General features: G+C 39.2%; 1 protein-coding gene across 1 annotated transcript in view; it reads right to left on the bottom strand.

Moving 5' to 3' along the window:
- EXOC2 (exocyst complex component 2) overlaps positions 1-1,895 on the bottom strand; it is a 138,212-nt gene extending 136,317 nt beyond the window's left edge. The window contains exon 1 of the mRNA XM_004694990.2: positions 1,738-1,895. Within this exon, the coding sequence (XP_004695047.1) occupies positions 1,738-1,855 (118 nt within the window). The 5' untranslated portion in view covers positions 1,856-1,895. The remainder of the gene's footprint in view (positions 1-1,737) is intronic.
- Positions 1,896-13,396: the final 11,501 nt, after the last annotated feature.

Genomic DNA, 13,396 nt, shown 5'->3' with positions numbered 1-13,396 from the left:
AGTTTGCTTTTTTAAAAAATGGTTTCTTGGCAACTCATAGGCAGGTTGAAAGCTGAACTGGCAAGGTTTATAAGAGTAATACACACTTAGTCAAATAAGAATAGCACTGCCTGAAGCTACAGCAAGATTGAAATTTACGCAGAGCTCACAATGACTGCCAGTTACAATGTGGGACACAGCCTCCATCTGGATGGGCTATTTTCATGTGTTCTGGGGAATTTTCCAGTTTGGACACAGAAAAATCTGGTATGAGTGCTGTCAAAAATTAAGACATAGGAATTAGATAAGGGTGTCTTCATAGGAAAAATGAATTTAAGTCCTATTTACTTAAGAATTTAAAACTAGAGAGCAAACCACATAAAGTGGGATATATTTCAATATCGCTAATGAAAAAAAGCAGCTGAAGTGCAAAACTCAGTTATTCGACATGGTGCTCCCGTTCGCTTTGTCTTTTCAAAGGTTTCTGTGGAAGGCCAGTCTATTTGCCTGCAGCTGTTATGCAAGAAAAACAGATCCAGCTCACGATCTCTAGGGTTTCCCCACCGGCCCCTCACAAGGTAAGAAATGAGTCGACAGTGTGCTTGAACCCAGATAAATGTACTCGTGAGAGTCGGAGTTACGCTCAGTCCTAAATACTAGGTCCCCTTTCCTCATACAAACCATCTAATCCTTGCTCAAGAGGGTATGGACCCGCACTCAGATCAAAGGAAAGAAATTCTAACTGACCCTTCTGCTGTGTTTCAAATGTGCCCTGTCCTTGTGCTTCCATCCTCCATGCCCTTGACCTCCCAAACACAGACTACTCCCCAAAACTCAAGTCTCGCTTGCTCTAAATACATAAACATTAGAGAAGCCCCCACAAAAAAGAGACTGACACGGGTGGGGTTCATTTGAAGAGGTTCTTGGATGTAAGTTTCGAGCCTCAAGAGGGCACAGAGCTGGGCATTTTCAAGCATGGGGGTGCCCTAACCACAGGAACCCCTGACATGTCCAAGGGCAGGACCCCTGGAGGATGTCCTAAAGGCAGGCTCTCATCAGTGGGGTGAACAAGAGCCAAGTGATCGTGACATCACCAGGAAGCAGAGTGGAGCTGAGCTGAGGAGCCGTGAGGTACAGACTGGGCATAGTTCACCGAGTGCGAAGAAAGAACACAGACAGCTTGCAAGGCAGAGGGGAAATTAAGGGGTGCATGCACAGAACCAGCTGTTCTGGCCACCTCAGCAGGAGAGATCAAAGCTGAGGAACAGCAGACAAATCTCTGCTTCAAGAAGCTTTCTGAAGGGTTCGGTGACAGACAATGGAGACCAGATGTGAGAAAACAATGTTTTTTGTTTGTTTGTTTTTTGTTTTTTACAAAAGTTTATTTTTACAAATGTTGGCGAGGATATGGAGAAAAAGGAACTCTCCTGCACTGCAGGTGGGAATGCAAACTAGTACAACCACTATGGAAAACTGTTTGGAGGTTCCTCACACTGCTAAACATGGAGCTTCCCTATGACCCAGCAATCCCACTCCTAGGTATCTACCCAAAAGACACAAAAACACTGATTGAAAAAGGAAAATAATGGCTTTTGACAGCAAAATCTGAAAGCCAAGTGATTGCCTCACTTTTCTTCAGATCGTTTCATACCCACCATATTGACTGTGTTGGCCATCACTACTCTGAGAGGACACCTGTCCTGCCGCCCACTGTAATAATGGGTTTACCTGGGCACCCTGCGGTGTCCTCTTTCTTACCTATCAGGTCAGTTGGGCCTGTCCCCAGGTTTTCTCCTCTAATGGTGACCTTTGTCCACGGTATTCCTTCATTTGGAGAGATGCCCGTCACAAGAGGGGGTTGTCGGGCTCGAGACATTGTGCTTTTTTGAGCAAACTGGCAATCCGGTTACAGAAGTATTCTGCAAAAGAGGGGAAAAGAGGTACAGTGTCAACTGGCCAAAGCCGAGAATTCTAGACGTTCAGAACCAGACTAGAAAAAGAAGCCGTACACACAGTCCGGGTGGAGCAGCTGCCTCTGGCCTGCGCACCAACATCTTCCGGCCATCTAGTTTGCCTCCGCACTCTACTGAGCACAAGGCCGACAGCAGGACGCTCCGTCCTCAGTCCCAGGACGTTCAGTACAAGACAGGCGGAACCTAGTGGCACTGTTCAGTCTCAGGCCTCCATCCCGCATCACAAAGACCTCAGGAACTGTTCAATCCCCAAAGGTGCTTGAGGAAGATAATCTGATTAACAGCATTCATAAATACTAAATCACACTTAGAGTCCAAGAAGTAGTGACTTTTACTTCATTTCTGTACTAAGCTTAGTATAGCCACTCTTCTTTTAAAAGTGCGCATTTCAATACATCGACACTTTTTACAAAACCTGGAATGCAGACATACAGGGAAAATGTGAGTTTGCTAGTTGATCACTATATAGAATTTAGTAGTTGGTGAAAGTGCAGTTTCTGAGGTTAAATCCAATTGTGTTCAGGTCCTGGTCTTCTTACTAATTGCTGTAAAACTCTGTTTGACCTTTGATAAACTGACATAGGATAACCCTAGCAAGGCACCATACCAAGCTTACAGCAAGTAGGTAACCAATAAATAATAAAATCTCACTAAGAAGCCCTGTAGAACTCAACTGTTCCAGGGCATCTGAGGCCTGGAGCACTTGAGTTCTACAGGGGTTTTTGCCTCAGGTGCCCCGAGGGTGAGGGTGGGGCCCTAAGAACTTGCTGGGTCTGCATATCTTACTATAAAGAAGTTAGACACACTGGCCCCTGCTGTCAGGCAGGAGATTACATGTTTAGTCTCTAAAGGAACCAAACAGAAGAGGATGCCAGGCAAGGATGGTGATCACATGTCAACCTGCATGTCACACGATGAAAGTTGCCAGGCCTCGCCCTCCTCCAGGCTCTAATTGCACTGTGTCAGCAAGTGGGTCACCCACCCCTGCCCAACTCTACCCTGGCCAGATAAATAGCCTATCGTCTCTGGAGAAATCGAAGTCCTAAGAAAGAAAGGACCACAGATACTTCATGGAAGGATCTTCTCCCAAAAGGAAAGGCTACTGCAGGCATGTCACCAGATGGAAAAGCTACTTGGAGATCATGTCTGCCCTGCTCCAACTCAACAAATCTGCTGTGCACAGCCTCATGCTAACTAAAATACACATGGATAGTTGAACACTCTCACACAGGCAAGGAAAATACATAAGCAAAAAGATGCAAAAGTAACAGAGATTATACAGATGTTACAGGCTGAATTACTGGCCTCAAATTCCTCCACCCCTCAAAAATTAAGCTGCAATTCTAAACCCCAGTATCTCAGAATGTGGCAATATTTAGAGGTCAGGCGTTTGAACAGTTAACTGTGGTAAAATGAGGCCACTGGAGTGAGTCCTAATTCACTATGACTGGGGGCCCTTGTAAGAAGAAGAGATGAGAACACAGACACACAGAGATGGCCACAGGAGGGCACAGGGAAAAGACTGCCATCCAGGCGCCCAGAAAAGAAGCTTCAGAAGAGACTCATACCTTGATCTTGAACTTAGGATCATAAGAAAACAAAGTTCTGTTGCCTTGTTCACCCTAACTAACACACTTTGTTATTGTAGTCCAAGCAAACTAACACAGCAAGCAGTGGGATGGGGACTTCAAAAGTACTGCAATACTGGACTCCAATTTAATATCTGCAGAGGGGAAAACATTCTTCTCTAAAAGAACAGTTGAGCTGGAGAGCAATTAGGGACTTAGTTGTCCCACCATCTGTGAATTCAGTCAAATTAATAACTGTTTAAAAGAGAACGTTAACACTCTTCAGAAGATGACAAGAGAATCCAAAGTCTCTCAAATGTATTTTCCCTTTACCTGGAACACAATAAAAATGATAACACCCATAAAGAAAACATGTGAAAAGCATATAACCCCTCATCACAGAAGAAAAGCACACAACAGAAAGATACACCAAGATAATCCAGTCCAGAATTAACAAACAAGAAATTAAAAGATTCAATAACAAGCTATTAGGCTATTCATAATGAACAAATATATGGTTATTCTAAACAGTAGAACTTAAGTTAAAAATGGAAATAGAAGGGAAATTCTAGCACTAAAAGGTACAATATCTGAAATGAAAAATGCACTGACTGGATCAAACAACACGGAGAAGACAGCTGAATAGGAAAGTGGACACAGACCAAATGAAAGTGATCAAAATAAAGAACAGGAAATGGAAAAAGAACTGCAGCCTGTAAAATGTCAAACACTGATAAAAATGATTCTCAGAAGAAGAGAGAAAGAAGCAGAAAATGACATTTGAAAAGAAGTAGATAAAGTTTCCCCAAATCTATTGCTGTTGTTCTAAATAACCAAGAGTCCAGCAATCACCACACAACACACATGCACAGAAAATCACTCCTAGATACAATGAAGTCAATCTCTGAAAATCAATGAGAAACAAAACATCTGAAAATCAAGAGGAAAAAGAGGCATGGGGCAGAAAGGGTCACAGCACCATGGACAATGATGACCTCTTATAAGACTTGAAGGTCAAAAGACAAGGTGATGGCACTCAAGAGCTGAAAGGAAAAAAATCTCAGGGTCTTCAAAAAGCACTTTTCTGATATTCGGAAACTGGATGTGCACATGTAAAAGACGGATTTTTTCTCTTATCCTGTACACAACTCAAAATGGATTAAAGATTTGAACATAAGACCTGGAATTCTAAAACTCCTCAAAGAAAAGAAAAAAGGTAACACATTTCATTATATTGCACTTCGCAATGGTTGTTTTTTATTTTACACCAAAAGCAAAAGCAGAAAAACCAAAAGTAGACAAGATGGACTATTTCAAACTGAAACGCTTCTGCAGTCAAGGAAATCCTCAACAAAATGAAAACAATGAAAAGGGAACCAACAGAATGGAAGGCTATATTCGCAAGCCACGTATCCAATTAGGGGTTTTAATCAAAACTAGACAAGAAACTCATACAAATCAACAAGCAGAATGGGAAAGAAAAAGAGCAAAAAATCAAATACCCAATTAAAAGATGGGCTAAAGTTTTGAATAAAGATACACGAATGATTACCAAGTACATGAAAAGTGTTCACTAACACTAGTGATGAGGCAAATGCAACTCAAAACCATATGATATCATCCCACACCTGTCAGAATGTTTATTATGAAAAAGACAAAAAATAAAAAGTGTTGGTGAGGACAGGGAGGATAGAGAGCCCATGTGCTCTGCTGGTGGAGCGAGAAACTGCTCTAGCCGCTATGGAATTCAAAATCGGTTTTCCTGAAAGGTTTGCCCCCATGAACACAGGTCATACAAACCATCGCTATATGTAAGTCAACATGGTAAACTGTTCCTATTAATGGTGTCACCACTGGACATTCAGGCACAGCTGCCACTCCTGGAAGCTGCCTGATTCTAAATGAACCAAGAGCAAGCAAGAGCAGGACATCACCAGTGCTATGGCTCACTGGAAGCACACTGGAGAGTAGACATCAACAGAACAGTAAGGAGAAATCAAGGAAAAAAAAAAAAGTAAAACCAAACGTATTTCTGTAAAAATTAACAAATCCTGGGAAAATTCTCTTTTGAAAAGGAGAGAAACACAAATAACCAACTTTAAGAATGAAAGACTTCTTACAGAGACTGTAAGAACTATCTTATACTTGACCAAAACTTTTTTAAACTTATATGACTCATTTGTGTGTATGTGTGTGTGTGTGTGTGTGAAGGTTAGCTTCTTATAGATACCAAAGACTTAAATACATACTTATTGGGGAGAAAGACCTCCCTTACTATATAGATTGTTCACAAATACATAAGGAGGTTTGATGCAATTAGAAACTTCCAATGGGTATTGGTAGCCTCCCTGGAGCCTCCCTGGTGGCACAAGGGCTAACACACAGACAATGAAGCTATCTGCAGCCGCTGCAGCACGAGTTCAATCCCCGGTCAGGGAGGGACCCACAGGGCATTACAGACCTCTCCTGTCTCACCCGTTGCCCCCTTCAGCAGTGGATTTCAGTGGACCTGCCTATTCTGCACCCACTCTGTCTCTGGTGAGTCCTCTCACCCCCTATACCTCTGGCCTGTCCCCCAGTTCTTATATGCATAAGTAATAAATCTTTAAAAAATAAAAGCTAGTGTCTGGTAAAAATACACATACATATACATGTTTGTACAGATATTTATATAGTCTCAAGGCATCTGTCCACAAATTAATAACAACAGGAAGAAATTTTATAGAAGAAAGATCTGCTACACTTCATCTTAAATAAGGGATCAAAATCACCTGTGTTGAAATAAACAGACATTATGTCCTTCCTGATATGATACATTAAAAGGCTCCAACCTCATTTTGTGAATGTTCTTGCCACAGATGCGTTAACACCAATATAATCAAAAGAATCACCCGACAAACTTTAGTTTATAGTCATTATTGGCCTGTGCTCCTTGAAAATGTCATGGTCAAGCAAAACAAACAGCAAAGAACTAGGGAACACTGCAACCAAGTGTAATGGGAGACCCTAGATGGAGTCTAGAACAGGAGAAAAACAAGTTTTGATCAAGTACATAGTTGGAAAAATGCCACCATCTGGATTTGAACTTGAATCAGATAGTAGAGATCTCAGGCTCCATTTCCTAACTTGATAACTGCACTATATAGTAGGTATTAGATAGCTACATACTATCATAAATAAGAGGATGATATTGCGCTTGATAACTACATACCAGTGTAGTTAGGGTAAAGGGAAAAGGAAATACCATATTTTCAATTGGATCATATAAAACTTTATAGTATAGACTAAAAAAATTAAATGGGGCAAAAAAGCAAACAATTTAGCAGTCTTATTAAAGGGTATGCAGGAGTTGTTATCAACCACAACATCAAAAAAGTTTAGAGGAATGAGTTAATCCTAGCTTTCTGTAAGTTTAAAGCTATATCCAAGTGTAATGTTATCAGAAATAATACTTTGGTAGTATTTTTAAAATAAAAAAAAATACATCAAGTTAGTATCCTCCTATTACTCAACATATAAGACTATTAGTCAAAATCAAAAGATAAACAACATTTAATATTAAAAAACAGACAAGTAACTAATGAGTAAACATTAAACAACAGACATAATGACATAATGAGCGATGTAATAGGTAAGCACATGTAAGTTATGGAAGGTTTAAAAATAAGAATTCTTGGCCCTCCCTGGTGGCGCAGCGGGTTAAAGCACTGCACTAAGAAGCTAAAGCCACTTCCACATGAGTTCGATTCCCACCTGCCCCGGAGGAGACCACATGGCGCGGCAGACCTCTCCTGACCCGCCCGCTGCTCCCCTCAGCAGTAGACTTCATCGATCTGCCTGTTCTGTTACCCGCTCTGTCTCTGGTGAAGCCTCTCACCACCCCTGAGCCTCTGGCCTGTACCCCAGTTCTGTATGCACAAATAAATAAATCTTTAAAAAAAAAAAAAGGTGCATAAACTGCTCTTTAAAAAAATAAATAAATAAGAATTCCTTTAATGGATATACCATCGCTATCTCTTTAAACACCAACAAAAGAGTGGAAAGATTGTTTTGAGGATGTGCAAGAAAACTATTATAAATTGATAACCCTGAAATTTCATAATAGATATTAGTAAAAACTCTCGAAAGCAGACATTTCAACACAAAATTTTAACAAATGCTTTAATAAACAGTAATTATAGCACCCCAACATTATCATAGCATTGCAGGGGACACAAATATTAAAGAAATATTAGATAATTAACCTGCCTTATTGATTAATGTCTACAAACCAATTCCTCACAAAGAAAAAAGCTTCAGTTGGCATGGAAAATGAGGCCACAAATGTGTGGTGACTTAATTATCTTGACATGATTAATCCCTGGCTGCAATATTCAACTATAAAGTAGATTAGCATGTGGTGGCTTCAACTGATAACTTTCAAAATCTGGTCCACTTGGCATAAAGAACCAGATTTGTAAACAGAAATATTTTATGATCTTCAGTTTAGAAAAAAGGAGGATGAAAACAAAAAGTAAAGAAATCACCACTGACATTAATATTACTGAAAGGATGATTAATCACAGCATGGGATGTTAGCTCGGGTCTCTTGACAGGGCGGTTTGATTATCAGTAGGAGAATGCTGTTACTGTAGGTCAGGTCATAGAATCAGTTAAGAAATTTGCTCCAACTAAAATCCAGTCCCCACATCTGAAACCATATCTGAGAAATGCTGAAAGTTTTCAAAGAAATGCTTAAAGGCTTAGACCTAGCCAGGTCATTGGTTTCCAGACTCATGGGATCAATCTAATATCACTCTTTCATTAGGATATTGTGATCTACAATGAAAAATATTTTACCTTCTTCCCCATTTCTGGACACAGCTCCTAAAGCTCTCAGAACTTCCTAGGTGATGAGAGAACTAAGACGGAACTTGTTAACACAATGAAATAACTAGGAGACCCACAAAAGGATGGAGCCGTTGGACAGAACCAACCACATGGCCTTCTGGGAGGGGAGAGAGGCTGGGGGTTGGCTCGGTGACCAATGATTTCATCAACCACAACTACATAATGTCGCCTCCAAAAAACCCAAACAGATGGAGTCCGGAGAACTTCCCAGTCAGTGAAGAGCGAATCTGTGGGGAAAGCACGTGCCCTATGTATTTCTCTTTTATAACAAACATGTAATCCAACAAGAAAATGTTTCTCTGACTTCTGTGTGTTGCTCTAGCAAATTAATCAAATTCCAAATGGGGAGGAGGAAGTCCTTGGAACCTCTGACTAGGTGAGAAGCACACATACAACCTGGGCTCGTGATTGGTATCCGAAGGGGCAGCAGGAGGGCTCCTTAAAAGACAGAGCCTTTCACCAGAAGAAGCGGATGCTCTGGGGGTTGGGGGGGGGGGCTCTCAGAACGAGCTGAATCCCAGCTTGCATCCAGAGAATGGCTTGGTGAAGTGGGAGAATGACCCCTCCAAATGCATCTGAATTTGTTTCCCAGAACAATCTCTTACATCACCCTGCACCCTTCATATCATTTGTATACTTGACAAACCTAATTCTAAGAACCTCAGTTGTTATATATGACCATGTACCAGTTCACCCTGGTGTGAAACAATTAAAATGGGAATGGCACTGACCTCACAAAGAGAAACGATCAGACCAAACATTCCCAGGGCAGGGTATCTCCCATTTACTCCCAACATACTCATGCTAATCTCAAAGTCTGTACAACTAAAACAGAGTAATGTGTAGCTGAAGTCTGGGCCACTAAAGACAGCCATGAGTGAAAAACTATGATCCACTTTCTTATTTAGGAATGAAAAATATACTTCTGTCCCAGAAGATCAGAGACAGCTGAAAATCCAGCAATCCATAATATTGGTTCATATGTAAAATGAAATGACACTTCCTCACATGCAGCATCACCTGTACATCTCCAAAGGCGGACAGAAGGGGGGAAGACCACTAAGCCACTTTCATTTAGAAACAGGAGAAGGTCTATTTTTTTTTTTTTTCTTTTACTGCAGTGAGTATACACACACAGCACCACAGGCCAGCACTGTATGCACTATTATTTGTGTCATAAGCTATGGGAAGAGATGACTTTTCTTAACCCATTTCCAGTCAGGAAACTGCTACATTAGAATTTAATGTTTTTAGCTTAAAAATCACAAATAAATGAAATAATTCCTCTTTTAAAAGATTTATTTATTTATGCATACAGAAGTGGGGTTCAGCACAGAGGTACAGGGGCGGTGAGAGAATTCACCAGAGACAGAGTGGGGAGCAGAACAGGCAGACAGTCCACTGCTGAGGGGAGCAGCAGGTGAGACAGGAGAGGTCTGCTGTGCCATGTGGATCACCTCCGGGCAGGGATCGAACTCGCACTGAGGTGGCTGTGGCCAGCTTGCAGTGCTGAGTCCTAACCCACTGTGTCACCGTGGAAGGCCCAAATGAAATAATTACTCTCAAGAAAGAGCCTAAATCTTAAGGAAACAGAAATAGGTTTCTGAACATTCTCTGTACTATAATCCATGCCAAACTGTCAAAGATATTTTGAAAGGAAAATCCTCATCTCCAGCTGCCAGTAAATATCTACAGATTTTCTTCAAAGATTTTCCAAAAGCAATAAAACAACAGTTTTTGAAAATCTGACATAAGGACTCCTATGTAAAATCCCTGAATCAAAGGTTAACAGTTTGCTCGGCTTTCATTTCATTAAACTTGAATTAACTTCGTTTGTTTAATTAAAATAATATGCATGCTGTATTTTACACAGTCACTTAAGATACTAAAAAGAGGTAAGGAATCAAGTGAATCTATCTTCTAAGTACACACCAAAGCTGTATTTTGAAAGCAGAGTAACAAAAACTAGAGATAAAGTAGGAATTAATGCTCAGATAAGGTACATTATTATAGACACAGAAGAAGCCTCTTGTATTAGGCACAACTAACACTGGCACACTACTAATAAACAAAGCACTAAGTGACAACAGGCAAATGATACAGGGAACAGTCTGGAGTTGGGTATTTGGGACTGCACACATATACTCACACGCACACACACAAGGTGAAGCGCAAATTACTACACACAGCTTTCAGCCTAAGCCCCATACCACATACATCCTGTCAGTTACCAAACTGGGTGTACTGTAGAACAACTCAAAGCCCCTAAGTCTGTTCTGGAGTCAGGTTAACTTATCAAGCATTTTTCAGCTATCTGAGCCTGAACCGGGAGAACCAGATCTAGGAGCGCCTTTATAGGCAGGTTAATAGACTCTTGCCTGATTTCCCTTGATGCTATGGACATATTTATCACTGAATGAACATATGCTTACAAGCTATTTTTTAGTAGCTAGATAAAACAAAAATAATACCAATCGGCCAAATGAAGAAGCCAATACAATTTTTGCCAAGTGATAGTTATTGGGACATTAAGAACTATATTGACACATTCTGGATACAAGGAAATACTTTAAATACATTTCACTGGTGCTTTACTTTCTGTAAATAGAGGAAAAAATAAAGTTCCTTAGAAGTGTTTCTCTAGAATTAAAAAAAATGGAAATTGAAATAACTTCTAAAACTGATGCCTTGGTTACTTTAATGTAAGGTCTGGTTTTCCATAAATTATCATTTGTAGCAAATATATAACTTACTACTGCAAGAACCAAGGACATCTGTATAGAAGGAAAATATGACAACACCCTTAAAAAAAGAATGTGTGCTTTTTTTCTATTTAATATTTTAGATTAGTATAAGTCACACGATAATCTAAATTTACTGTCAAAAGTATATCCAACCTGTAAACTTTTCACTAGACGTTTTATTTAGCCTTATAGAACAAGCACAAAAAGTTAACATCTATGAACAATTTGGAGGCAACTTGTGAACTGGGTCCAAGTAGTAAGAAAAGTAAGAAAAGCCCTGATTACCTTCATGCTCTCTGAAATGGTTTTCCCATCTATAAATAAGTTGCCTGCAGGAGATCCCATCTAAGATTCCTTTTAGTTCTGGATTCTAAGCCTTACTTAAAGGATCAAGCTTTTAAATTCAGTAACTAATGAAGCTGGCAATCCCTAGTATTTCACAGTCAAAACTTTAAGGAGAGCGTACCATTATTCATACTAAAATGTCTGTATTTATTATCAAACACTTTCTACTATATCCTTGGAAGAGTCCAATAGTTTAAGATCTTATATTTAGATGTTAAGAAAAGGATGGTCTATTGATTTTTCTGTAACAGAAGCTATTCTCTCCAGGTAAGAAAAGTATATATATATTGCAAAGATTAGGCCTTAAAACTTAACTACTTTTTGTTAACGCGTTATTAAAAGTAAGCTATCATTAAAATGTTTTATAGATTTGATTATAATACAATTATTTATTTTAAGCAAATCACAGGGTTTTTTTTTTCATTTTCCTTATTTTATTAAATATAGAGAGAAGAAACAAAGACACACACTGAAGAAGAAAAAGGAGAGAGAATGAATCAGGCAAAAAGACTTTAATTGATAAACCAAAGGGAAAAAATGGAAGAAGAACTAAAATAAGTATGGTAAGTCATTCCTGTGTTATGACACCAAAGGAAAAATAAAAACCAAATCTGCAGGTCTCTTAATGTTCTCATTGTGTTAAGCATTTGTTTAGCTTTCTTTCCTTGCATTAGAAGTCTACAAGAAAAGCTGATGGGGACATAAAAAATTTTAAATCACTAAAAATCACTTTTCAAAAAAATTTTTACTAATAATTATGAAAATATCCATAAAGCAATTGTGCCTAACTCAGAATTTAGAAAGCACATAGCTCCATAAAGTTTAAGCTATAACTCTGAAATGGTCATGGATTACTAATTTTGAAACACCACTTTTGAAGGTAACTGGTAAATCTCCCTCTAAGATAAGGCTGAGATCAGAATCTATTCTCATGGGGAGAGATCTCAATGAGCCCACCCTGTTTGTCCAGGTCTCCTATTTCCACAACACCATGAATGGAATTTCGTAATCAGCAAAATAAAACAAATTAACAAACCTAAGTACATTATCACCAAATCTAGCAGGAAACTATCCATACAGTTGAAAACAGTCTCATGGGAATTTACTGAGTCTGTGAAACTAAAGATCCACAACTGAATGATTTGTCTTATTGTGTAAGAGATTAAAAAACTGAAATTTTAAATGGAAGCATCTAAAACTCTCCCCTCCGAGAGACTGTTTAGTCACTGTACCAGCACTCTGTAACCCTTCCTTCCTTGTCTGAAAATAATGAAGTACAAAGAACTATTTTCTGAATGGAATAACAGAATACTACAGAGGAAAAAGAGAAACTTGGTTTTAGCCAAGTTACTGATAAGAAACATCTTGTGCCACATGAACTTGACTTGACTTGAGTCCTTGTGTGAATAAGATGCATTATTAGTGAAGCTAATTAAAAAAAAAATTCAAACTTTGTAAATAATAAATCTGCACCCATGAATATACACTAAGATAGCCTTGTACAAAACACTCAGCTTAACAAAGACTGAAGCACACAAATGTTAATTACCTTCTTGTTCTCAGATAAATTGAGCTCTCTAACTTAAGAAAATTCCCTCAGAAAAATGTTTGAATTTGTTTTAAACGAAGTTCCCATTTTACACAGTAGCATATTATAATAAAATACAGATCCAGTTGATTCAGGATTAATAGCTATTTCTGTTTATTTTGTAAAAATCCCACGCCTCCCCGACCTGCCCCACTGAGATAGCAGATCTTTTGCTTTTGCTGACACCTTTAAAAGCATGGGGGGAAATGGGAGACGTGAACAGAAAGAAGAATGAACTATCCCACTCTTGCACCAATTGTTTTTAAATGAAAACGTTGCAAAGGAGGATTCAACAAAAGGAAAAACCTA

The sequence above is a fragment of the Condylura cristata genome, unplaced genomic scaffold (genome assembly GCF_000260355.1).
Source record: "Condylura cristata isolate star-nosed mole 26May11 unplaced genomic scaffold, ConCri1.0 scaffold00052, whole genome shotgun sequence".
Classification (NCBI taxonomy): Eukaryota; Metazoa; Chordata; class Mammalia; order Eulipotyphla; family Talpidae; genus Condylura; species Condylura cristata.
This window is presented reverse-complemented; position numbering and strand designations above follow the sequence as displayed.